Source organism: Globicephala melas, chromosome 15 (assembly GCF_963455315.2).
Source record: "Globicephala melas chromosome 15, mGloMel1.2, whole genome shotgun sequence".
In the NCBI taxonomy this organism is placed as follows: domain Eukaryota; kingdom Metazoa; phylum Chordata; class Mammalia; order Artiodactyla; family Delphinidae; genus Globicephala; species Globicephala melas.
This window is the reverse complement of record NC_083328.1, coordinates 80,824,311-80,851,638: the sequence shown is the minus strand read 5'-3', so window position 1 is coordinate 80,851,638 and position 27,328 is coordinate 80,824,311. Positions and strand designations below refer to the sequence as shown.

Genomic DNA, 27,328 nt, shown 5'->3' with positions numbered 1-27,328 from the left:
GCCCCCACTGGCAATGCACGAGGGCACCCGTGTCCCCTTCTTCGTCGGGACAGCCTCTCAAATGTACCTGTCTTTGCTAATCCGATAGATGATGCGTGGGATCTTGTAGTTTTGCTTTGCTTTTCTCTCCTCTGTGTGAGGCTGAGCCCTTTCTCGAATATGCTGTTTGCAGTTTCCTCCCTGGGAACCTCTGTCTCCTCTGCCCATTGCTCGCATAGGGTGTCGGTCTTTTTCTACTTTATATTTTAGGGACATTTTGCCCTTTGTGATTTGAGCTGCAGATATTGTTCCAGCTTTTAGTTCTTCTTTTTACTGTGGTTAATGCTGGGTTTGGCCAAGTGGATTTGGAAAATGTAAATAAATTTTATAATTTTTTCCCCAGAATTATCCGCCTAAGGTCACATGCTGTGTGGGAGGGGGCCACAGAGTTTAGGACCACACTTGTCTTCTTTCCAGTCTGGTCTTCTTTCTACTGATGGTCTCCCCCAGGCTCCCCAGCCCCCCAAACCTTCCCCTTTTCATGCCCCTGACACTTTATAGTGAGGTCCTAGAAGATGCTGGAGTTTCCCATTGCTCTATACTGGGTTGGCAAACTATGCACGGTGGACCAAATTCAGCCTCCAGACTGTTTTTGGGTGCCTGTGAGCTAAGGATAGTTTTCAAATTTTTAAATGGCTAAGAAAAATTTTAAGAAGAAGAATATTTTGTGACACATAGAATTATAGGAAATTCACATTTTGGTGTCCATAAATAAAGTTGTATTAGTACACAGTCACACTTACTGGTTTACGTATCACCTGGTCCTGCTTTTGTGCTGCAGCAGCAGAGTTGAGTAGTCGTAACAGACGCTATGGCCCACAAAGCTGAAAATATTATTTTTAGAAATACTATTTACAGAAGGAGTTTGCAGCCCCTGCTGTATACTAGAGTTTCTCAAACTGTGTTCCGTGAAGAGTCATGATCAGTTAAGTGCAAGAAATGCTAGGTTGGATAAACTAAACGGGTTTCACTGCAGGACTTATCAGAGCCTTTATTTTGCTGATGTCCATTGTGAATCTCCTGATGGGGTATACAGCATAGAAGAATTCCAAACTTATTTGGCGATAGAATCATTCAACTCTTGCTTGTCCTTGAAAGCCCCTGTGGAACACAGTGGAGATGAGGCACAAATGAGGCTAAGGGAGACTTGATTGACCTTTTCAGAGTGACCCTTTCCCTGAACTTGTGGGTATTGGCTTGACCTGCCAACTTGATCCAATGGGTCACGTGCTCCTTTATCCTGCCTGCCTTTCTGGCTCAGCGTGGCACAGGTTTGGTTTTTCTCTTAAGTGACACTCAGCCCAGGCCTGCCATCCCCTTTCTCCCCCACAGTCAGGGCCTTTGTCCCCCTTTTGCCTCTAGCGTCTGCTCCCCCCCAACCCATGGCTGAGGCTCAGTGTTTATTGACGTGGCACAGCCTGATGGTTACGTGGGCTTGGGCTCAGGAGCTGGCCAGACTCCCCAGGTTCAAGTCCCAGCTCTGCTGTTTCTAGCCACATGACGCAGGGTGAGTCACTTAATGTCCCTCATCTGGAAAATGGGGTTAATAATAGTTTCCACCTCCCAGGGTGGTTGCAAAGGATTAGATGAGCTCATGCAAGTGAAGAGCTTAATTGCTTAGCGTGTGGCAGCTGCTAAGCACAAAGTTAAGTGCTTTCTGCCATAGTCTCATGTGATCCTCACCGTTACCAGCGGGGTAGATGCTATCATTAACATCCCCGAGGGGCAGGTGACGAAACTGGGGCCCCTGAGAGGTGCTGAGGCCTGGGGACCCCTCTCCAGCCAGGGGGAGCGTAGCCTAGTGGCCGCAGGATGCTGCCTAGAGCCAGGGTAAGGCTTAGACACCATGCCCCAGACTTGAGGCCCCATCTCCTCCCCTCCTAAGTGGGGCCCTGGGGGCTGGGCATGGATGCCGCCGCCCTGAGACCCGGCCTGTCCAGGTGCTGTGCACGCCGACGCAGCAAGTTTAAGCTGGTTGCCCGGGTCAGGGAAGGATCACCCACCCAGACCGTCAGGGAGGAGGAAGGTATTCAATGGCCAACTGAGGGTATGAGTTTTTGCGTCTTTGGGGGGATGAGATAAGAAGCAAGTGAGCCCAGCACTTCTGAGACCACAGGCTCCTGGCTGGGAACTCGTTTCCCTCCATGGTGTTTCTCCCACGTGTTGTCCATCACAGTCCCCCTGGGTGGCACGTTGAGCATACAGATTCCCGGGCTCCACCCCCAGACCCACTGATGGCGATTCCCCAGGAATGGGCCCAAGAATCTGCCTTTTCTCACAGGCTCCTTCTAACTTGGGGTCTGGCCCAGTGATAACACTCCGCCCCATGTTTTGGGGTACCCTGTTTATAAGATGGTGCCTGGGCTGGCCAACTCCATTCAGCTCTAAACCTGGGTCAGAACCTTTTCACATTGGATGCCTACACAGGTGAAAGACCAGCAAGGCCTGCTGGGGAGTCCGTGGACTCTGGGGTGCATTTGATGGGCCGGCTGATGCCCACATACTGTGTGCCAGCCCTGTGTTGCCTGTAGGGACAGCCTGGCCCCTGCCCTGGGACCACCTACTGGCATTAACATAAACTCCTACAGCACCTGGAGAAGACGGAGTTTCAGGGCGTGGCACCCGTGCCCAGCTCCCAGTGCCCCGTCTGGGAGGGGAGGAGATGGGGCACTGAGTCGGGGTGCAGCATCTTGCAGCCACTGGGCACCTGCCAGAATCCGGGGCCTCGGTTTCCCCACCCGTACAATGGGCATGTTGATGACAGTAATTCGGACCAGCTTGCTTAGTGAGGCACAGACGTCACAGACCCTCTCTCCTGATGTTTGGTGCAGCGTGAGGTGAGCCCCGGCTCACCGGATCTCCACACGCTGCCTGAGACCACCCAGGAAGCGCGTGTCTGTCCCTTCTTCCTCCAGCTGCGGCCCTCCTGTTGGTCGCCCCTCGGAGCGGAGCGGAGCGGTGCAGCTGAGGCCTCCGCCAGCCGGCGAGCCTGTGTGGGGAGAAGCCCATAAACTCCCCGGGCACCTGGGGCTCGTCAGGAGCCCAGTAGGGAGCCTCGTCTCATCTCCGAGGACAGGACGCTGCGGGAAGGAGGGCTGGCGTCTGCTGTCTTTCCTTGTACAGAGGACAAGAGGAGAGGCAGCCCCTCCACCTCCCAAGCCACACAGGCTGCGCCCCCCCTGAACCCCCAGGGCAGTGGGAGAGGGGAGAAGAGGCACCCTGAACAGAGGGGACCTGACACCAGTGTGGAGGGCTCGCCAGCTGGCAAGGGGGCTGTGTAGGCGGCGCTGGTGAGAGCTGCGCCCTCGCTGCCGGCCAGGCCCCGTGCTCAGTTCCGGTCCGGGACCAGAGTGGGGGCATTCTGGCGGCTCCTGCACCGACTCCAGCGCCCGATAGCCTGACGCTCCACGGGGCGGCCTCGTGTGATCTGGGACGGCTGGTCCAGCCTCCTGATGCCTTGTCCCTTCATCTGTTCCTCGGGCATAATTATGGCTGGGAGGAAGAAAAGAGTGAATTCATGTAAAAGTGCTGAGCCCTGGGCCGGCACCCTGTCCACGCTCGTGAGTGTTAGATATTATTATTGCTGTTATCGATGTGTTTAATTCTCACAATGACCCTGCCCAGGTAGCACGTTTGTTGTGGCCAGCATCTTACAGATGAGGAGACAGAGGCCGAGAAGGCCAAGCAACTTGACTAAAGTTACTCTGCTCCCAGGGTAGACCTGGGCGTGGCTGCAGATTCTGACTGCAGACTTGCTCGTTGCTGGAAAGCCTTCGAGGAATGTGGTCACCAGCGGCCACACCTTGAGGGGCCGTGTGTAATTAACAGGCCCCTGCTGGGTGCATGGCTGGGCCATCCAGACAGAGAGCCTGGGACCCTATAGCATCCTGGTTTCTGCCTGGCTCTTCTCTCCACATCCCCTTTCCTGCGAAGAGGGTTTGAAAAAGGACCCGGAAGACAGTGGGCTTCCCACAGGGCTAACTGGAGGAGCCAGCGTCACAGAAGTGGCCGGGGGGTCCTCCCTGCATTCAAAAATGTTAAAACTTGGTTTATGACCATCTTGATATAACGATGAATATAATCCTGGCTGGATTAAAAATGAAAACATTTTCTCCAACACTAAAAAGTTCATGTTTTTTCTTCTGATTTTAAGAGACACTATAACGTTTTCCCAGGTCCCTAAAAGTGCTGTGGGTCTGGCCGTGGTGCCTGACGGATCCCAGCTTGCAGAGCAATGCTGAACCCTCCCAGCCCCCACACCTGGTGGTCAGAACCGGCTTCCTACCGTCAAGAGCCTTTTGCCCATGTTGAAAGCACTCAACAAACATTCACTCAACAAACATTCACTCAACAAACATTTGTGTGGAGCTATGATGGACCTGGGACTGTTGCAGGCACCGGGGCTACGGCTTGGATAGGACAAGGCTTGTGCTCACATTCTCATAGGAAGAGGCAGACCGTGAAGGGACCATATGCTGAAGGTCAGGGATGAGGCCATGAAGACAAGTTCTGAGGTTCCGAGGATGGCTCCGGAGGGCTTCCTGCACACTGTGTTCCTAGTGCCGCTGTCCGTCCCAAAGCGGCGGGGAGGTGAAGACTGCTTTGGGCTGGAGACTCCATTGTCTTTGCAGATACAGAAGCACCTAGTCCTTTGTTCCCAAGGCGAGGACTCCAACATCTTGTCCTCGTTGACAGGGTCCCCCTCCTCTCCCTTGTCCACAGAAGAAATCACTTGACGGCTCAGGAGGCCCGCGGTGTCGATCAGCCCTGGCTCTCTGACCCAAGAAGACGACCTGGGGGCCTCGCTTCCCCCCTCACACTCCCTTGCTGGGGGCCTCCAGCCGCTGCTCGACACCCCCGGAGCTCCAAGACCAGGAGGGCCCCTTCTTCTCCCTCCAGAAGGGCAGATACAGGCACATCCTGGACGTCTGCATGCAAAGAGGGCCTCGGGCTTCTCTCCGGGGCCCGTGAGAGCACATATCACTGTTCTTGATCATCCCAGATGGGATCAGATGGGATTGTGAGGCATTTAAAGGATTGAGGGCGTATGCGGTGCAAGCGTGATGCCGGCCGCGGCAGCTGAGGACGGGACCGGGGGCGAGCCTTCGCCCGCGGAGGCTGCGGAGACTAAGCTCCGTAAAGCCGAGGTTGGCGAGCGATCCCGCCCACGGCACAGCTGGCTCCCAGGTGCCTTTGCCCTTGCGGTTGCTTCACATCCTGTTCGTCCAGAAGCCGAAGCAAGAGAGCAGAGAAGAGGCCCTGGTGACCCAGAGGCTGGGATGGGACCTTCCAGGGCCGGTGGGCAGTGGCGGCTGCGGTGGCCTTGGGTAACTGGGCCAGGCAGATGTCACAAGTATTAACTGCGTTCTCACTTGTCACTCAGGCCTCGGTCCATCAGGAGAAGTGGCTGGAATTAATGCGTTTTGCACAATTAAGGAGGAACATTCTTATGCTGTGGGCCTCCTAGGGGCATCCGATGGCTCTAGCCCTGGAAAACAGAGAGACCACAAGAAAACCAAGATGCCACCCTCTCTTGGGCGAGTTACATCCCCTCCTTCCCTAAGAGGCCCCATTTGTGCTCCCTGGCTGCTCCGGGGCTCTTCTGGACTGGGCATGCTCTTTCTGCCCGGGCCACCCAGGCCTGCCAGTGGTGGCCCGATGCACTGGCTCGACCCTGTCCTCAGCTCAACTTCCCAGAGTCCCGTATCCACACCCCTGCCCACCTGGTTCGCCTCTGGGAAGGGCCTCCCCTCAGAGCCTCGGTGGAGCCTTCCTACCCCTGGAGGCCCCCGTAGGCTGCCCACATCCATGCCTGGGCAATCTCTCCTTTCTGCATTTCCATCCACCTTCCCTCGGCAAAGGTTTGGGGGTCAAGTTCGTAGCCTCGAGCCAGCTTTCCCCGTCTGTAAATGTGGGGCCAGTAGTCCTGCCCGAGAGCGGTGCAGGGGGTGGGCTCCGCACAGTGCCTGGTACAGAGCACACACTCAGTAATCTTCGCTGTGAACCAACAACGGGCAGAACCCTCTCTGCAAGGAATACGTTCATTGGCAAATAATAGATAGTAAAGGCATCTTATCTCATCGGGACACTTTATGGCTTTCTTTACAAGTCTAGAATTCAGTGGATCTGGGGCTGGTTAGAGCAGAGGTCAGCAAACGCCTTCCCTAAAGTGCCACATAGTAAAGGCTTTAGCTTCGCGGGTCAGACACTCTCTGGCCAGGTTCCTCATCTCGACCGTTACAGCGGCAGTACATACGTGCGTTAAAGCGGACAGTACGTATGTGCACGGGTGTTCAAAGCTCTGTTGCAGTAAAGCTTCTTTTTTAACTTTTTATCTTATATTGGAGTATAGTTGATTAACAATGTTGTGTTGGTGTCAGGTGTACAGCAGAGTGATTCAGTTATACACATAACATGTATCTATTCTTTTTCAAATTCTTTTCCCATTTAGGTTGTTACGTAATATTGAGCAGAGTTCTCCGTGTTACGCAGTAGGTCCTTGTTGGTTATCTGTTTTCAATATAGCAGTGTGTACATGTCAATCCCAAACTCCCTAACTATCCCTCCCCCGCCCCACCCCATAACCGTAAGTTCATTCTCTAAGTCTGTGAGTCTGTTTCTGTTTTGTAAATAAGTTCATTTGTATCTTCTTCTTCTTTTTCTTTTTTGATTCTGCATATTTCTCTTTCTCTGGAGAGAAAGAGAAATGTCCAATAAAACTTTATTTGCAAAAGCAGGCGGTGGGCTGGATTTGGCCCACGGGCTGTTGTTATCAACGCCTGGTTGGAGTGTGAACAGCAGGCAGGGCTTCTCCCCCGGCCCCTGTCTTGCGTGTCTGGAGACCCACCTTAGCGCCGCTGGCAGGTGGCTGTCTCCACGTGCCCAAGCCTGGAGGAGGGGAGCAGGGGCCGGATGAAGGCTGTTCTCTGCCTCTTTAGGAGGAGCCTGCAGCACCCATCCTAGAAGGAGCGGCACAGGAGGCTGGGAAGGGTCTCCTTTGCAGCCTGCTTCGGTGGAGGAGGGCCAGGCAGGACGGGGCTGGGCACGGTGGCGGGCGCGCTCCTGGGGTCGGACCTTCCCGGCTCAGCTCTGCAGCCTCCCCGGTCTCTCCAGATGGCAGGCGGGTTGATTCCAGCACCGACGGACACCTCGAGTGTGCGAAGACTGTGGGGAATAGGCCACACCAAGGATTTCACCTCTGCTTCACGTCACGGAAATGAAAGGGTAGGTCCACACAGAAACCTGTACGGGAACGTCCGTCATGATGTTCATGCTTACGCACACTGGAAGCAGCCGGGTGTCCTTCGGCAGGTGACTGGGCCACCAAACGTCGTGCATCCACACTGTGGACCGTGAAACATGCAGCACCGCGAGTGAATCCCAAAGACACGTGGGTTGAAATAAGCCGACGACAAAGACTGTGCGTCCATGTATATGAAATGTCTAGAAAATGCGAAGCTGTAGGGATTAGAACAGGTCAGTCGTTGAGAGTCTGGGAGTCGGGGAGGGGGTGACCGAGAAAGCAGGGTTTCTCCCCCGCGGCACTGTCGGCGTGCTCTGTGTGTGTGTCGGGACGGGGTGCGTCCTGTGCACTGTACGATGTTTAGCAGCATCTCTGGCCTCCACCCGCTTGATGCCAGTAGCACCCCTGCCCCAAGTTGCGAAAACCAAAAATGTCTCCAGACGTTGCCAGTGTCCCCTGGGGTGGAGGGGGAGGCGGGCTCCCCCCTGGTTGGATGCACTGAGGTAAAGCAGCACGAGCGAGTTCTTTGGGACGCAGGAGCTGCTCTGTATCCTGAGAGGAGTGGTGCTAACATGAACCTACGCACGCATTAAAACGGACAGATCTGGGCACCAAATAAAAGTCAATTTTACTAGATGTTAATGTGAAAACTAAGATTTAAGAAAAGCCAGAAAACAGGAACAGAAGCAAAGCACTCACTCTGCTAGAGGCAAAGCCATGAATCCTAAGGATGAAGAAATCAGCAGAGTCGTTACCTGCTTGTTGGGTGGGCCGGAGACCCCATCATGGTTGCTACAGTGTAGCAGGGTCAGTTACCATCACAGGCCAGGAAAGGCTTTCTATCCTGACTTAAGGAGCACCTCTTGGCAGATAAAATACAGATGCACGCTTAAATTTGAATGTCAGATGAAACAACAAATAATTGCTTAACGTAAGTTTGTCCCACGTATTGCAAACGTTATTCATTTATCTGAAATTCAAACTTAACTGGGCATCCAGTATTTTTATTTGCAAAATCGGATAATCCCATCCTTGGGCAAACCTTCAGGGTTTTTTTTAACCTATTAATCCTTGTCTAGAATATAAATCTTTTTCAAAAATACAGACCTCTGTTCAGATATTACGCGTATCTTTTCTTCCTGCCTAGATGAATGAATTCACCCACCTCAGCCCCTCTGCCTGATACGTTTGGCCTGGCTCCCTATTCAGTGTGGCTTGCTCTGGAGGTTTAAATACAAATAATCCAAACAAATACTTGCAAGTGCTAAGTGAAGCCTTTATATTGTAACAGCATAAAATGAAAAGGAATTCCTCTCTCAGCTAACCCACACGTCTTCTCCCCCAGTGTAACCTTTCTCTGCCCTTTGTGGGAGTATTAAAACAGAAATAAACTTTCTGTATATACATATCCACATCTGTTGGTATATGCTTCAAATTTCTTTTCTCCCACGTGGAATCACACTGTATCATGTTCTGCCCCTCACTTGGCAGCCCTCCCTTCTGTCCGTCCCACGAGAGCCTGGACCTGTCTTGTCCCCGTGGTAACCCCCAGGGCGCAGAGCTTTGCTGGGCCCGGGGCGTGTGAGCCAGGAATATTGGTAAATCGATGAGTGAATTGTTTAGGTGGCTGGTTGGTACTTCATGCCCGCACCCCCTCATTTAATTATCCTGTCGTAACAAAGCACCACTTTGTCTGTGGGTTGCGCAGCGAAAACCTTGACCACAGTAACATATCTTCGCACGTCTCTGCTGCCTGCCTTACTTCAGGAAGGGTTTATGTAACACCTGGCTCTCGACCTGGGACGTTTTGCCTCCCAGGGACACTTGGCAAGGTCGGGAAACATTTTGGGGATGCATTTTGGGGAGCAGCCAGGGACGCTGCTGCACATCCTACAGTGCCCACGACGGCGCCCCAGAGGATCATCAACCCGAACGCCCGGTGCCCGGTGGAGAGGCCGGCTGTGTTTGCGATCGCCTGCTTGGCGAACGTGCTTTGGGCCCCATCTTAGAGCTCTCACCTGTGCAGGGACGGTGGGTGAAGGGGACCATCCCTGCCCTGAGTTGCTGAGCCTTTGGAGGAAGGCGACATGTGTGCAGGGCCCCGAGAGGCCGCCCTGAGCGTTACGGGGGTCCAGAGGAGGGCGTGGTGGGATGGGGCTGGTTTCTGGACCTCCACATGGCTTCCTCTCTCCCCACCCTATCTGTTCGCCACACACCAGTCCCAGGGGGCCTCTCATCACAGAACTCTGGCCACGTCCCCCTGCCAGACCTAGAACATGAACCGAGGCCCCGCGTGACCCGGCCCCTGACCAGTCCCCTCTTGCCCCTGAGCGCATCTCCCTCTCTGGTCAGCTCCTGGGGGCTGTCACCCCGCACCTGGCACGGTGCCTGGCACACAGAGGGGGCTTCATGAATCGTTGACTGAACTGCTAAATGGATAAACAAGTTGTTTGTTCAAGCCTGGGACGGAAGAGGATGAGGCAAAGGGATTTCCAGACGCGAGGCCCCTTTGCAGCCGCAAGACACGAGATCAACGTGTGTTTCATTGACGAGGGAAGATGCCCACAGTACGTTGCCCCCAACCCAGGTTTATGTGAATCAGCAGGGACACACATCTCAGTTATGAGGAATTGCACACACGTGTTTCCGTGTGTCTATACGTGCATGACGGGAATGGCTTCACGGGTGTGTGACCCGCACAGGACCCTGTACTAGGACCCCACGCTGGGTTTGATGCTCTGCTGTCTCCGTCTTGCGATTTTTAATAACATTAGGTCAAGGGGTCCTGCATTTCCACTTTGCACTGGGACCCGCAGATGCTGCAGCCAGTCCTGGTGCCCGGGGATGGCTGGGAGGTCAGTGCATCTTCTAGAACCCCAAATGGGCTGTGAACAGCAGGGCCCACTCTCTTCTCTGCAGTTTGCTCCGGTTGCAGACACCAGGCAGAGTTTTTATAACCCTCCCACCCCAAGAGGAAGCCGGGGGGATGAACTCAGTTCAGGGTCCTTCTTTCCACATTCTTCCAAATGACCGTGGTCGCATAGTTGACCTTTCAAGGAATACCAGGGAGGTGAAGACCAGCCTGGGAGAAAGCTGTCTCCTCTCCACCTCCAGGTGGCTCTTTGAGATGCGGTCCTGGGCCAGGGGAACCTCCGAGCTCACATGCAGCTCCCACCCTGTGTTGGGGAACCTTGACCCCTTTTTAGCACATGGGGCAGCCCAGGACACACTGGTGTGAAGCTGAGAGCTCAGACTTCGGCTTCCAGCAGAACAGGGTTCGAATACTGGCTCCACCACTGACCTGCTGCAAGACCTTTATCGCGGGAGCCTGTTCCTCTTTGACAAGTGACATCACGATGTCTGCCCCGTGGGGCCGTGGAGAGGGCTGGCTGGGCTGTGAGCTCTCGCCCCACTGTTGGCACAGGAGACGTTTGTTCATTTCGTAAACGGTCCTCAGGAGCCCACGAGTGCCGGGCACTATGACGGACATCCTTACACTGTTTATTAGCAAAAACTATCCCCCGGGGTTTGGTTGATGGGTCATTCCTACTCCTGTTTTTTTTTGTAATTTATGTACTTCAAAAGTTAAGATACAGTTCACATTCATGGAATTCACCATCTTAAAGTGTACCGTCTAGTACTTCTTAGTACATTCGCCTTGTTGTGCAGCCATCCCACTGAACAATGCCAGAACATTTCTGTCATCCCCAGAAGAGACTTGCTATCCATTAGCACTCCCCCCATTCCCTGCCTTCTCCTGGGCCCTGGCAACCCCTAATCTACTTTCTGTTTCCATGGATTTACCTGTTCTGGAAATCATACAACATGGGATGTTTGGTGACTGGTTTCTTTCACGTAGCATAATGTTTTCAGAGTTCATACATGTCGTACCGTGGATCCGTACTTCATTTCTTTTTCTGGAGAATAATATTCCATTGTCTGGATACACCGTGTTTTTTTAATCCACTCATTAGCTAATGGACACTTGGGTTGTTTCCACGTCTGGCTATTATGAATAATGCTGCTGTGAGCACTTGCGAACCTATGTTTTTAGTTCTCTTGGGTACGTACTTAGGGATGGAACTGCTGGGTCGAATGAGAGCTCTCCGTTTAACTCTTTGAGGAATTGCCAAACCGTCTTCCAAAACATCTGCGGCATTTTTATAACCCCATCAGCAGTGTAAGAGGGTTCCACTCTCTCCACATCCTCAACAGTACTTGTCTTTTGTCTGCCTTTATTTTAGCCATTTTAGTGGGAGCGAAGTGATATTTCACTGTAGTTTTCCGTATCCCTGTTTTTTGTTGAAGGTGAACGTCTGTTGTGGTGACAGTTTTACCTTGAAAGCGCTCATCTTTTCTCATACTTGGTGATAGAAGGGGAATGATCCGTACCTGCCCTGTGAGTGCCTGCTCTCTACCAGGCCCAAGATGGCTTGCTACCCTGTTCCCTAGTTCTCCAGCCTCTGAAAAAGGGGCAAGGATGACCCTAAAATGGCAACTTGGACTGAACAATCAAAGGGGTTTATTCGTTTGGCTGGCCGGGGCAAGAATTCAGCTTCAGGAATGGTGTGATCCAGTGGCTCGGTGATACCACCAGAGATCACGTGTCTGTTTGTCTCTCTGCTCTTCCCTCCAGCAGGTCAGCCCCATTTGGAAATGTGGTCTACTCGTGGTTGCCAGATGGTAGCTGTTTCTGGGACTCTCTCCATCCCTCCTCCCTCAATCCTGTCCAGGGAAAGAGAGGGCTGCTCTGGACTTGGAAACTTCTAGGATACCTGTGCTCCATTCATTGACTAAATTGGGTCACGTGCCCACTCCTGAACCAGTCGCTGTAGCTGGAGGGTTGGTTGCCGCGTATAAGGCCGCGGGTCCTGCCCTCTATAGCCAGGCTGGAGTCACTCTAAGGCACGGCTGCCTAAATAAAAATTGGGTTGGGTAGAAAAAAAGAGGGCATGGGTGAGACAGATGGCATCATCCCTATTTCACAGATGAGGAAATGGAGGCCCCAGCACGTGACTTCCCCTCTCTCAGCCCACACAGGCTGGTCAGCAGCAGATGTGGGTTTCAACCCCCTGGAGACCCTCTTCTTTCCTTTCTGTCTGCCCATTTCTCAGCTGAGGCTGTGCGTCCCTGGACGTGCCTGTCCTGACAGTGGCCAGATCGAGCCAGACACCCTCCCTCAGATGCCCAGCGACTGCCCCCAGTGCTTGGGTTTACTGGATCTGGAACGGGATCAGGTTTTCAGGGAGGCATTTTTATTTTGCCCTAAAAGCCTTCCGGGGGGGACGCAATTCCTAAGGGCTCGGCTTTAATGGTTTCTTTTATAGAATCATTCAAATTATAGATGGGTGAACTCGAGGAAACCCCACTAAAGAATGCAGGAAAGCCGGCATTAAAAGCGACTAAGGTAAAGTAGTGGTGAGTGGAAGAGCTCGCCCTTTAAACATTTGTTGTTAAACAGCCAGAGAGAACCCCCGATGCTGGTCTGGTCCTTGGGAGGCCGGGCTTCGGGACATCTGGCCCGTCTGGAAGGCTCCAGGTGAAGTCGATTCCAGATGTGGACGGGCCCAGGGCCTTCAGAAGCACTGCTTTCGCTGACCTCTGACTCTTCTCACCCAACTTGCCGGCACCATATTTGTTGTGGTTAAGCAGCCTCCCCTGGGTTCAGATTCGGCTTCCCTGCTTCCAAGCTGGGTGTCCTTGGGCAAGTTATTCAGCCTCTCTGAGCTGTTTTGTCATGAGTGAGATGGGCTTTCTTTGTCCTCTTGCTTTACCTTCCTTTGGAACACTTATCACCACCAGATGTGATGTTAAGTATATACTGGCCAATGGTCTCATCGTTGCCAGAGCTGGTAGCCTGTTCTAGGCCCCTGTCACACTGGACCCGCCCGCAGAGCACAGGACACTATGACTGCTTCATCCGCCTTCTCCCCCAGAACCCAGAGCCCCACATCCTCCCGGCATCCCCCTTCCTCCGTTCAAGCTTCTTCCAGATCCTTCCCCGTCGGGCACTCGTGCACAGCCTCTGCCGCATTCCCCGGATCTCTCAGGTGGAGACGGGGCATCTGGGCTCGGTCCTCACGTTGCTTGTCCAGCTACACGCTCTCCCCGGGGTGCAGTCTCCACTCCGGCCTGGACCGCTGCCCTTAGCTGGTGGTTAGTGAGCACTTCCGGCGTGCAGAGCTCTGCTGGGAGGAGCATCTGTGTGTTGAGTGGCAGAGGTGGGGCGTGAACAAAGGAAGGCGGGCCCCGGGCCAGAGCACGTCTTGGCTCCAAGGCTGTCTCTCTCCCTAGATCAGGAGCCAGGCCTGGGCTGGGATGTCCTGCTGTCCCCTGCCCGTTTTCCTCGTGCGTCCGGTGGGGATTTCAGAGAGGAGCTGCTCAGTCGCACTGTTTCGTCCTCTGTCCTCCACTTCCCAGGTCTTCTCCCCACCCCTACCCTCCGCCTTGGTTTCCCCACCTCCTGAAGGGTACATGGGGCCTCCCTGTACACTTTTATCACAATTTCCTGTGAATCTGTAATTATTCCAAAACAAGACACTGAAAATAAAATAAATTCTAAAGATGAACTTCAAAATGAACCATCGAGGGTCTGAGGGTTTCCGGCCGCCTCTGCCCTCACTGCCCCCCGTCCAGTGCCTGTCACGTCTTCCTGCGCTATTCCGTCGCCCCTGCCCGGACTCGCACTTCCAGCCTCGCCCCCTGCAGTTCAGTCTCCAGCAGTGGCCTGGGTTGGTCTTTTACAAACAATTGCAGCTGCCCACTCCTCAGCCGAACACCCCGTGGTTTCCACTCATGCAAACAGGGTGTGTGTCCTGGACTCAAAGCAGCACAGCTTTATTCTGTCACGGTCAGGAGGCTGCAAGTCCAAAACCAAGGTGTCCTGGGCCACACTCCTTCCAAAGGCGCCAGGGAAGAGTCCTTCCTGGCCTCTTCCAGCTTCTGGTGGCCGTCGGTGTTCCTTGGGCTCTGTTTTCACAAGGCTGCCGTGTGTGTGTGTGTGTGTGTGTGTGTGTGTGTGCGTGCATCTCCGTGTCTTCACGTGGCCATCAAGGACACCAGTCATTGGATTAGGAACCACCTTAATCCAGTATGATCTTAACTAATTACATCTACAAAGATGCTATTTTCAAATAAGGTCGCATCCTGAGGTTCTGGGTGGACATGAAGTTGCGGGAGTAAACGGAATAAAGGTAAAGGGCTCGCTGATGCCCCCAGGACCCTGCGTTGCTTCTGCCCCCTGCTGTGCCCACCACTTTTGCCCTGAACTCCCCCGGCCCTCTCACCCTTAGTCTCTGCTCCAAGAGGAGGCCAGTTTTCTCACTGCGCCCCCGCCACCTCCGGGCCTTTGCCTTTGCACTGCCCACTTCCCTGACATGTGGCTCCCTCCCTCGCTGTTACCCACCTCTCTGCTCAAGAGGTCCCTCCGCGCAGAAGGTGGCAGTCACTGGGGCTGCTTGTGACTGTTCCCACCCACCTGGGCACCAAGCGGGACTGACCCCAGCCTTTGAATTTAGGTGGATCACATGACCTGATTTGGCCAATGAGATGCGAGTGGAACTTCCACCAGCTGGAGTCCTTCTGCAGACATCAGCGTCCTACCCCTCCCCTGCTCCGTTTGTCTCCACACACGTATCACCACGGGCTCCCTGCCCTGCGTGTTTCCTGGCCGCCTTCCCCACCAGTGGGCGCACCCAGCGGCCAGGGAATTTTCTCTCTGTGGTTCCCACCGTGTTCCAAGCTCCTAAAGCAACCTGGCGTAGGGTCAGAGCTGAGGCCACACTTGCGATGGACGAGTGGTGGGCGCCCGGATGGATCGCGAGCTTCGGATGAAACGGAGTCTGTGCAGCCCTTCCCACTAACCGCCTCTCCTGTAACCGCTCCTCTGTGCATTTGACTCCTTCCTGTCTAGGGCAGAGCATCAACCCCAAGTTGGCAGGCCTGATCGGGCGGCAGGGGCCCCAGAACAAGCAGCCCTTCATGGTGGCCTTCTTCAAGGCCACCGAGGTCCACCTCCGCAGCACCCGTTCCACGGGGGGCAAGCAGCGCAGCCAGAACCGCTCCAAGACACCCAAGAACCAGGAAGCCCTGCGGGTGGCCAACGTCGCAGGTACGCCTGGGGGCGGGAGGGTTAACACGTGGACACCCGCCCCCCCGCCCCCGAGGAGCCCACAGGGGGCCCCCTGTGGGACCCCAGCTGGGGTGGGACTCAGAATCCACGCATGTGCTTGACAGATGGTTCTGGAACCAATGCAGCAGGAAGCACAGCCCACAGAATCCCTTCCACCCCAGAGCTCACCGTCTTCCGGGTATAAATTGTGTCATAAATTCATTTCGAAATGCAAGTAGCAAAACATGAGTGTAACAAGATGCCAATCATGTAAATTTCTAAGCGGACGAAACAATAGCTCCAAATAAATAGAGGGAGGGAGGCCGCTGCCCGGGGAGCGGGGAGGAGGAAAAGGGGGGAGTGTGCTGCACCTTTAGTTTTATTTCTTCAAGTGAAAAACATTTGAAACTCATGGCAAATTTTAACACTTGTTGAATATGGCCGGTACGATTTTCCTGTGGAGCCGTCCCGGCTCTGGGTTCATCGTGAGCTGGGAGAGGGCTGGGGCTGGTCGGAGGAAGCGTGGAAGGGAGACATGGGGGGTGTTTAGACGGGTGATGGCGAGGTGGGAAAGGGGCCGCCACCCTCAGATTCACTTATATTGTCAATGGCTTCTTCTGCCTTACCTGGACAATTTTGAAATTTCTGTTCATTTTCCTTTTCGAGGAAAAAGAAAATTACAGTTACTGCGGTTGGTGACGTTTTCGAGAGCAGGGCATCCTGCTGGGTGGGTACTAGTGGGTACGTGTGGCTTCCGAGCTTGTGTGCAGAGCTTTTGAATCGAAAAGGATCTTTAGATTCTTTTCTGGCAGGTGCATCCGTTATTCTTTAGGCTGCTCCGAGGGAATCTGTGATCCCCCAAATTAAAGCCCAACTGAATCTCTTCATTTGTATTAGGAGCCTCCTCTGCGCTGGGCTCCTGGGGGCTGGGATTCACCAGTGAAAGCCCAGCCGTGGTGCAGAGATGATTCAGGATGGGCAGGAGGCGGCCATCATTCACAGCCACACTGACACCAGGCCCGGGAGTTGGAACGTGGTGACGAGGGACTCTTGAGGGGGTGGTTCAGAGAAGACTTGCCAGCTGAGAGCTCCGAGGCGAGCTGGTGCCCCAGGGGCCAGGCCCGGTGGGCAGGAGGCCAGCGCTGCAGGCAGTGGGACCTGCAGGTGGAGGGAGTTTTCGGGGCAGCTCTGGGAGGGAGGGTGGAGGGGGGCAGGCCATGTGGCTGGGCTGGGGAATGAGCACGGTCAAGTGTCCTCTCGGGAGCCACATCTTGAGTTTGAATTTCATCCAAAGCAAATTTGGAAGCCTTTGCAGAGTTTCCAGCTATGATTCGGGGTGGGGTTGATAAGAAGCTCATTCTGGCTGCTCTGAGAATGCTGGGGAGCAGGGCGGGGCACTCAGGGAGGGTTGGAATAGGAAGATTTATGAGAGGCTTTTCTATATCCATCAGGCAGGAAGGGCTAGCAAACGTCATCCTCGCGGAGACTCCCGTGGCTCGGAGGTCTGTCAGGTGTAACGGTCTAACCGAGGTAGTGAAAGGGGAGGGACTGGTCTCAAAATCTTAAAATTGGACACTCAGCTTCCCCCACTGTGTCCTCTGGTGAGGACCCCCATCAAGTCTGTACTTACATAACCCCACAGGACGGAGCTCTCACTATCTCATGTGGTAGCTGTTCTACCTTGCCTGGGATCCACTTCCTTGCTCTGGATTTCTACTTCCTGGCCCTGTTTGAAGTTCACCTAAACCCTGCCTGGGAGTTTAATTTTAAAAGAATACCGAAGCCTGGGCCCCACTGCAGGCTTAGTAAACCAGAGTCTCTGAGTGTGTGTTTGTACACACATGCCCGGTTGAAGTGCTTTGCCTCCTGTGATGAGCTGGGAATCCTGCTGCAGGGCCACATGAGTAGAATCCTCTCTGCTGTGGCAGCCCTTGTGTGCTAGAGAGACACGTCCTGCAGGCCAGCCCCACCCCGCAAAGGCCTTCAGCTGCTCTTCAGACCGTGTGGTTTGGGGCGAGAAACTGGGTCCCTCGCCTCCCTTCCACTTGCCTCTCACCCACGACTGGACCCAACTCCCTAGTCATTAGCCATTTTCACCAGATGACCCACGGGGGTGGGAGCTGAGTCCCAGCCCCGGTTGTAACTTCTCAGCTGCTCTGGCCGGGTTTGCGGAGGTGGGTGAGCAGTTGCCTCTCCACTCCTGCTTGCCTGCTGCTGCGGCCTGGGATGGGTGGGCAGGACAGGAGGAACAGGGGAACTAGGATTCTACTTCTTGAGCATCTCTTTTCTTCCCTTTCCTCGTCTTTCTGCTAGTAAGAGGTCAGAGTGAAATAGGAGTTCCAACCACTTCTTCCTGGAGCAGCCACGTTCCAAGGAGGCCTGAAGGACCCAGGTGTCTGAGGTCCCTGATGGCAGGGCCAGGGCCCACCCCGTACTGATATGCCCACAACTAGCTTCATGAGCTGCTCTTGTCCTTGGTCTGTTGGGCCTTGGGCTTCAACATGAAGCCACGTATCATTGCTTTGTTTTCAGACAGGGCTGGGAAAAGTGGCAGTAAGGTCCCTACTCGCCCTTCCTCTGCTCATGGCAGACATTGCTAATCAATCCTGGCACATTCTTCTCACTGAGCCCACACAAAGCTTCAGATCCTTCTTTACTCAGGGCAACAAACAGCCAGCAGTGTTGGCCCTCCACGCACAGCTTCTTTGCCACATCCCTGGCCTAGGCTAACGTGCTCAGACCTTTGTCTTGTTCAGGTTGCTTCACACAACATCACTGGGCTGAGGGCTACTCCCCCCCCTCCCCTCTACCTTCTGCCTCCCTACAAGGAAGGAGGGGAAGAAGGCTTGGGGGGTGGCCGCCTGGGGCCACAGGCATGGCCACAGCAATGGAGGCCTTCCTGGATTTCCACTCAGTGTCTGTGTCTTCCATATGGCACAGTGAATGGTCCAGAAGTTTCCTGGGCTCGCCTCTGATGGTTCCCTTGAGCTTGACCTTTGTATATCAGTGACCACCTGGCCCTCCAGCAGCCCTAGTACCCCTGCAGCTGGTTTTCTCTATCTCAAGGCCCTCAGGCTAGGTCCCAAAGTGGGGAAGGGGGGCCCAGGACTCCCCATTCCTGCTCCATCCTCCCTAACCTCCCCACCCCCCAGCCGTGGAGCTCAGTCCAGCGAAGCAGACCTCCCCCCTGCACGCCGCCGGCCGCTGACCCCAGTGCTGCCTCCTCATTCCTGGAAGGCTCTAGTGCCTGCTGCCCGTCCCTCTGCCAACTGCCACTCCTGTCCTGGTTCTTGCCGACTTCCTAACCCTCCTCTCCATCCTGCTCCGTCCTCATCCTGGGACCTCCTCCCTTGGATTCCTCCCTGGCCCGCCCTCTCACTTCCTTTCGTTCTTACACGAAGAACATCACCTCCTCGGAAGGCCTTGGTTAGCGCCCATGGCACAGACCCCTCAGCCCGCCCTTCCCGTCCTCCTCTCCTCCCTTAGTTCCTCCACGGCGCTCATCTAGATGGAATGGAATTGGTGTTTCCTCATTTGGTCATTATCTGCCTCTCGCTGGAGGATAAGCCCCTCAGTGGCAGGGCTTTGTTTTGTTCACACCTGTAGCTCCACTGCCCAAAACAGCACCTGCAAATCTGTAGACATTAACAATTTGTATGAATGAATGAATGACATACCAGGCCCCGAGGTAATGAGGGCCCGAGATACCCGAAGGTGGCTGTTCCCACCCCCCCCCCAGTCCTGGCCCCCCTCACTGAGATCCTCTCACTGGTCCTGAGTGTCTCCTAGGAGCCAGGGTCCCTCCTAGAAAGACACATGCACTTCTGTCATCATCAATTGTGTCCTTTCCTCATTGGTTTGTACATTTTTAAAAATTGCTCTTCTGAACTCTAGATATAAAGATACATGTACAATTGGGGATATTCAAAAAGGCTGATAGGAAGCCCCTGGGAAGTTTTAGGCGGAGGAGAGACAGGTCGTGGTTAAGAAAAAAAATGAATCCCTCTAGCTTCTGGGTTCAGGGGAGGTTGTACAGTGGCAGCTGTGTGTGTGTGTGTGTGTGTGTGTGTCAGAGAGAGACAGAGACAGAGAGAGACATAGACACAAAGAGAGAAACAGATTTCTACATGTTTACAAGGGCTCAATTCCTAACCCAAAGTTCCTACAAACTTTACATACTTCTGGAAAACCCCAGTGCATCATTTTCGTTCCTCAGAGAAACCTCAGTATTGTTTTTCTGGAAGGTCAGCGGGGCTTGACTTTTCGCCCTGTCATTTCTTCTCGATGGTGGGGTTTGTCCCAGGCCCTGTCCGTGTCTCCTGCTGCCCGCTCCTCGGGGCTGAGCATCGTGAGGTGGGCGGGCCTCACAAAGTGAGGTTGAGTGGAAGCAACCCCTCCGAGCAGTCTCTTGCAGCCAGCGTGTGGGATGTGGACGGAGATGGACTCCCACATGGAATCCACGCAGACGTCCACATCCAGACAAGAGAAAACAGTGTCCACAGAGGGATCCAGAGAGAGCTGTGAGCTAAGACTGCGTGAGAGAGACGGGGGCGTGGGGGCCTCCCTTACAGAGGCCGTTTGCTGGGGATGGAAATGAGTTTTGAGGCTGCAGGTGCTTGAACGGCTTCTGTGTCAGGAAGGTCACCCTCCAGCTTTCAGAGTTTGCTGGGATCACACCGCTGTCTTAGACTGAGGAAACTCTAATCTGTGTGTATTTCCTTTTCCTCCCCCCGGTGCTGCTCCTCAGAAAACAGCAGCAGCGACCAGAGGCAGGCCTGTAAGAAGCACGAGCTGTACGTCAGCTTCCGGGACCTGGGCTGGCAGGTAAGGGCGGCGGTGGCTGGATCGGCCCCGGATGTGTGAGGCCTCCAGTGTGGGCTCCCCCGGAGGTGGGGCTGGGTCCCGCATGTGCAGTGAGCCGTGTTTCTCATCTCTTGAGACTCCAGTATCGCGTCCTAACTAGAGGCTCTAGGGACGCCCCATGAAACCCAAGAGCAGAAACACGGTTGAGACTCAGGCTAGACCCAGAAACCCAAACACTGTGGACTCTGAACCTCGTTCTCCACGTGAACCCCATTTGCATCCTGCACTGGCTGCTTCCCTCAGACGTGGCCGAGTCCGTGAGCTGGAATCCAGCTGCCTGGAGGACGGGCTATCCCCCTCTGCCCTGTCTGCTTCTCCCTCCCCCGTCTGTGATTCCAGTTCCCAGAGAAGGTGCTGATTGGCCCAGCTCGGGTCAGGTGCTTGTTCCTGAACCAATCAGCTGTTTCAGGGCTGGGGTCATGTCCTAGGACTGTGGCTGCCCCTCTGGAATCATTTGACTGGAGCAGGGCAGGGGATGAATCCTAGAAAAAGAGTATCTCAACTATTTATGAGTATCTATGACGTTCTGGGCCCTTTTCTAGGCACTAGAGGTGCAGCCCTGGGCATAGCAATGTGCCTGCCCTCACAGAGCCCAAATTTCCCCGGAAAGGGTGTTGTCATCGTAAGATCCTCAGGGCCACTGGTTTTGTTGTTCTCCCTTCAGCGAGCTTGTAGTTCAGTGGGAGGGTCCAGATTCTTCCCAGGTCATCATGTCCTCAGATACACCCCCAGGGCACTTGTGCACACAGCCGGCTTGGAGTCCTCCTGTGATTTTGTCCTCACTCTTATGACAGCATCCGTGGTCTAAGAGGCGCCAGGCCGTGCTTGCGTCCTAGTGCTGGGACAGAGCCCCAAATGCACTCGAGTCCCTGAGGGGCATATGTGTTGCTAGCACAACACTTCTGTGCTAACCCGACCACGTGCGTCCTTTACAGAGTCGCACACGTGTACCAGGCACTGTGCTGCGTCGGCTGTACTGTCATGTCTCTCCTGGGTGGGTGAAGTGAGGCCTGGAGGCTTTGTTTAAAGCAAACCGCCCACGGGTTACCACCTAGCAGGGGTAAGGTTGATGCCACCCTAATCACCCCTCTCTGTGCCACCTTCCGATGAAGAGCAAGTGTTCATTCTGGGCTCAGCCCAGCCCCCGGTGGTCTTTCCCTCACTCTGCAGTCTGTTGGGACCATGGAAGGCTGCCTCTGTAGGAGCCCAAGCTGCACAGGAGGAGGTGGGCCGTGCCTTTGACCTCTGGGAGCTTCGGAGTCTGGCCCACAGGAGGAATGTTTCGGCCTAGAGGGCAGGACCCTGCGGCTCCCACTTCCCACGTGGTTCTGAACCCGCCCCCCGCCTCGTCCTCCGCTCTCTCCCGCAGGACTGGATCATAGCGCCCGAAGGCTATGCCGCCTACTACTGCGAGGGGGAGTGCGCCTTCCCTCTGAACTCCTACATGAACGCCACCAACCACGCCATCGTGCAGACACTGGTGAGTGGCCTGCGCGCCGGCTGGGGTGTGGGCAGCTGGGGGAGCAGGGCCACCACATCCCGCCTCGTGCTCCTCCGAGCTGGGGCCACAGCAGGTCTCTGGCCAAGACCACGTCATGGCTTTCAGGAGCCCAGGGCACTTTTGCTTTCGTGGGCCCTACCTCCATAAAACAAGACTAGAAATTATAGTTAATAACATGTATTATAATCTTCGTGTATGTCTTCAACCCTAGAGCGCCCTTATTTCTCCTAATTTTAGAAGCAGTTAGAACAGTTCCGTGGGCTCCTAAAGGTATCGTGGGTAAAGGCCACTGTGCGTAACGGCGGGCGCCCTGGCCCTGCCTCCGTCAGGCGACCGCTGTTCCTGGTCGTCAGCATCCACATCCACAGGCCCTGCAACGTCTGGGCTTCCTCCAGGTCGGGTAGGCTTGAGGGCTCATCCCCTCCCAGAGCTCGTGGCTTTGCCTCCTGGCCTTGAACTCTGTGGTTCAGCCATTCAAGGGTGTTTATTGAGCATCTACTACATGTAGACCCTGCGCTGACAGCTGGGGACGCTGCAGGGAACAACATACAGGGAACATCACAGACGTGGTCCCTGCACTCAGAGCCTCATTTTCCAGGCAGGGAAACAGTCAAGTGAACAAATGCGGGAACTTCAGGGAGAACAGAGAGGGGAACGACAGGAAGGTGGCAAACAGGACAATAGGGTAGAGAGATGGGGGGCAGCCATGGGGCTCTTTGAACTTTCACGGGGTCATTGGAGGATTCAGTGTGATGATGCAATTAAAGCTCTTAACGGGGTATCCAGCACAGAGGACACTCAACAGATGTTATTTTTACTACTTTACCAACAACAAGAGTGATACGAGTTAGAGACTTTGTTCTTTAGCTTAGAAGCTGAGGCTCAGAGACGTTGTTTATCTTCCTCCTTGCTGTGAATGATCTGGGCCTTCCCTGACAACTGGTCATCCTCTCTGGCTTGAATGCTTCTAGTGATAGAGAGCTCACTACCCAGGCCCATCTCCTCTGTACCACGGGTCTGTCTGTTGCAGAGCTCTGTGCTTCTTTTGCTTAGTAACCTGCCTCCCTCTTCCCTGTCCCTGCCCCGTGTGTTACTTCTCGCTCCCCTGTTCCATTTATTCGGATTAGGCTCTGCCCTTTGAGGGAAGGCCTCTTTTTTGAAGCATTGCTTTGCCAGGACCCCCACTCCCACAGCAGTAAACTCTGAAGCCCTATTCAGGACTGAAGGTCTTCAGGCTGGAAATGAAGAGTCACCCCAGCCTGTTCCTTGGCCTGAACTTGTCCCCCGTGCCAGTGTCCCCCTGTTCTGTCCTGCTCCGAGGACCAGAGTGACAGGGGTGTCTCCCAGGCTGCCAGGAGCACACCTCCACCCTTCTTTGAGCCCTGCCCACGGAGCAGAAGCCCGGCCGCCTTGTGACACTCTCTCCATCTGCAATTCACCAGAAAGCTCTGGGATCAGAATGAGTCCTTTGATTATTCTGAAACGAAGGTCATGTTTGAAAAGGAGGTGAATCCCTGCTTTCTAGAGAGTCCTAATGAAATACAGAGGAAGTGAGCTAACATCTGGGATTTGCTTTAACATTATTCAAGGATGGAGGAGATGGGGGAAGGTTTAGATTTGTAAGGTTTGAGATTAAACATAAAAAACAGTTTAAAAAGCACGCTGACCTACGTGGGAGGTCATAGACTGGGGCTTGGGGGCGGAGGGTCATCCACAGGGTTTCCGGTTGGCCCACGTGGTGTGTTGGAAACCTGGAAGTTTCTCATAAAAACAAAACAGGACTGACAGCTGGCCTGAGCACTCGGCACATCCGATCGCACTGGCTTTGGGCAGCTTGTGTCCATCTCCCTTTGGTTTGCCCCGGTCCTCACCGTCCCCTATGGTCTGACTCCTGGCCCAGTTTGGTCATCCGTGGCGCTTGCATGGCCGCTGCCGGCGTTTGAATTAGTTTGTCCCCGAGCCCCACCACCTGTAAGGTGCGTAGGCGCCCACGAGCCAGACGGAACAATAAACCTGGGCAACTGGCTGACTCCTTTCCTCGTTCTTACCTCTGGACCTTCTCCTTTCTTGTGGACGTCCACCCAAGGGTTTGCCCAAATTCTTTGCCTCTCATTTTTATTGCTTAAGATGCAGAACAGTCTAATATAGTCTAGACTCACACCATCCAATACAGTGACCACTTCTGTGTGGTGCCTCTTCAGTGAGTACTTGAAACGTGGCCAGTCTGAATCGAGATGTTTTGCAACTACAAAATACACACTGGGTTTTGAAGACTTAGTATAAAAAAAAATGTAAAATATCTCATTAATGATTCCTTATGCTAAGTATACGTTGAAATGATAATTTTTTGAAATCTGGGATTAGAGTAAACATACTGTTTAATTTCACCTCTTTCTTTTTCACCTTTTAAAATGTAGCTACTAGAACGTTTTAAATTACACATGTGGTTTGCGTGATAGTTTTCTTGGACAGGACAGGTCTGGCCCAGAGGTTGGCAACCTTTTTCTGGAAAGGGCCAGATAGTAAATATTTTCAACCTCGAGAGCGGAAAGTCTGTGCTGCACCTCTTCACCACAGATGCTGTGTAATGCAGAAGCAGAAGCAGCCACAGATGACGTGTAGATGAATGGGCGTGGCGTGTGCCAATAAAACTTTATTCATAAAAACAGGCGGTGGAGCAGGGATCGGCCTGCAGGCCAACCCTCGTCTAGCCCAGTGGTTCTCCACTTGGGGCAGTTTTGCCTCCCAGGGGATATTTGACAATGTCTGGAGACATTTTTAGTTGTCACGATGCGGGGGTGGGGTGGAGTGCCTCCGAATTCTAGTGGGTGTAGCCCAGGGATGCTGTCAGACATCCTGCCGTGCACAGGACAGCCCCACATCCTGGCCCCAAGTGTCTTCCTAGCCATGTGCTGGGTGACCCTCTATGCTTTGGTTCTCTCATCTGTGAATCAAGAATAACCCCAGAACTGAGTTAGTTACCCAGCAAGTGCTTAGAACTGGGAGTGACCGGTGAGTGTCACCTGCGGGGGACTTTTGTCCAAGCAGTACCTGTACCTTTAGGAATACTGAGGCCAGGGAGGAGTGACTCACCGGCTCTCACCACTGCCACCGTTTTGGTGTGTGTTCCAGGTGCACTTCATCAACCCGGAAACGGTGCCCAAGCCTTGCTGTGCTCCGACGCAGCTCAATGCCATTTCCGTGCTCTACTTCGATGACAGTTCCAACGTCATCCTGAAGAAATACAGAAACATGGTTGTCCGGGCCTGTGGTTGCCACTAGCCCCTCCTGGAAGTCAGACGCTTCGGGGCCACGTTTCTCCAGATCCTGGGCCCCTCGCCGCCCAGCGTCTCCCACCACCTCGGCGAGGAGCCCGCAGCCCAGCTGCCTTTCGCGAGGCCTTCCCGTCCCCCTCTCCAGCTGCAGCGCTGTAGGAGCGTTAAGGAATCTGAGAGGCAGATGGCTTTTGATCCGTTTTTCGTTGGCATCCTACAGACAAGATCCTACAAGCTGCTGCAGGAAAAACCTAACAGGGAAAACATATATCAAGAAAAATTGCTGGGCCCCGATCGCTGGCTGTGAAGTCTCAGCTATGCACCGACTCGTTCCCAGGGGTAATGATGACACCCTTCAGCCCGGCCACCAGCAGCGGGGGGAAGGGGCCGCGGCCAGGGGTGGGCACGTTCGTCTCTGTGCGAGAGGGAGACTAACGCGGAAGTCCCTGTAATAAATGTCACAATAAAACGAATGAATGAAAATGGTTAGGATGGTAGAGATATATTTTCCTAAACAATTTATCCCCATTTCTTGGTTTACTCTGATTTCATAAACAGAAGCTGTGGCCGGCGGAGGGAGGGGAGGCCCCCTCTCCGTGCCATTCCGGTTTCATTCTGAGGCTTGCCCAGGCCCACTGTTTACGTAAACTCACCCAGAAGCCAAGATTTGGCCAGCAGGGGAGAGGGAAATTTTCTGCTTGGAGTTGACCTTGAAGAATAAATAGGTTCCATCATTCAGCTGAGTGCGTGGTGGCAGAAATTAAAACAGGCACGTGAAGCACCGGCAGACGCCTGGAATTGGTTTTCCAACGCTTCCCATGGTAGGAAGTGAGGGAGGGTTGGCAGATGGAGGCGGACAGCTCAGGACAGAACTTGCAGCTTGATCCTGAGTTCCGGCCACCATAGCCCTACTTTCAGAAGCACGCTAGCCTTCAACAGGGGTGGGTGGGCAGGGGGACCGTCAGTCCCCCAAGCCAGCTCCTCCGTTGGTCATCGATAGCAGCGTCCTGGAGTCTGGGCTCTGATGAGGGCCTCCATGGTCGCCTCTTTTCGTTCGCAGACCCCTTTTTGAGGACTCTGCACAAGGATCGGCCCCTTGAAGTAAGGGAAAGGTGACACAGTGGGAGGTCTGCTGGATGCAGGGTGTGCAGATGTGAATCTCAAACAGAAGCCTCCAGAAGCTGTCGTGAGAGTGTCCTGACTCGAAGTTGCCATTTCTGACGCGGCTCTTGGCGTGAGCCTCCCTTGCCTTAGCCGGTGGGTCCCCTAAATGGCGTGCACCCAGCCTCCAGCTGCAGTGCAGCCTTGGAGACGACCAGGCTCTCTGTGAACAGAGAACAGGGTTATCCTGGTGAGGCCTGTGGCCCCTGGGATCTGGTCTAGTGGGAAACTGCTTCTCCATGTTGATTGAGTTGGTTCCTGGAAACACAGGGACGCTGTTTTCATTTTCTTTTATGTTTTCTTCTTCAGTAGCTTGGGCTGCAGCCTTCACTCTGCCTGGTCAATGGGGAAGAGTCGGTGTTTTTGTTACATTTTGTTTTGTCTGTTGACAGATCTGGGGGTTTTGCTGTGATTCCCTCTTGGTGCAAGTTTTGTCACCACGTATACCCCAGCCAACATCTGGCTCGCATCATTTGTACACTGAAGCATGTAAATAGTTGTTACTAAACAAAGAAATTATTTATGTCCGTCTGAAGCTCATTTTAGACCCTCTCCAATCCCTTGTTCAGGACGATGAGCTTACTCGCTTCCCTCCAACCTGTTTATTTTCTTATTTAAGACTATTTATTAATGGTCAGACCGATGTACCTTCAGCCGTTGCATAGAGCAGTCCTCAGAGAAAATGCTGTATAAATAGACAAAATAAAAAGCGTTCTGGTTTCGGGCCTGTGTATGTCTGTGTTGTTTTTTCTCTCAGCGCCTGGATATCGGAGTTCTCTTGGTGCGCTGAGAACTCTTTGCCTTGGCCTCCACCATTAACACGCTGTTTATCATTCAGGCCCTGGGGAGAGAGGGACGCTCGTCAATATTTGATGCAGCTGTGCGGGGCTCCGGGCAGGAGAGATGGAACCAAACAACAAATGTGAATTTGGTAGGCTCGACTACAAAGATCCTTGATTGAATTACAGTGCAGCTGTCAGCAGCTGTTTCAAAGAGGCAGGGGGTAAATTAGCTGTGTTTACTGCTAACATAGTTGAAAGATTTAGTCATCCCAATAAAATAGAGGCACAAGAAAGAAAAAGAAATAGTCGTGGGGGTAGGGGGAGTGTACACCCAAAACTTTAAAGCAGCACGGA

At 53.8% G+C, this 27,328-nt stretch overlaps 1 protein-coding gene across 1 annotated transcript in view; it reads left to right on the top strand.

The window, feature by feature from the left end:
* The window catches only part of BMP7 (bone morphogenetic protein 7), an 89,398-nt gene extending 62,515 nt beyond the window's left edge, over positions 1–26,883 (top strand). The window contains exons 4-7 of the mRNA XM_030841706.2: positions 15,195–15,392; positions 20,140–20,216; positions 21,625–21,735; positions 24,889–26,883. Of these exons, the coding sequence (XP_030697566.1) occupies positions 15,195–15,392; positions 20,140–20,216; positions 21,625–21,735; positions 24,889–25,038 (536 nt within the window). The 3' untranslated portion in view covers positions 25,039–26,883. The remainder of the gene's footprint in view (positions 1–15,194; positions 15,393–20,139; positions 20,217–21,624; positions 21,736–24,888) is intronic.
* The last annotated feature ends 445 nt before the right edge of the window (positions 26,884–27,328 follow it).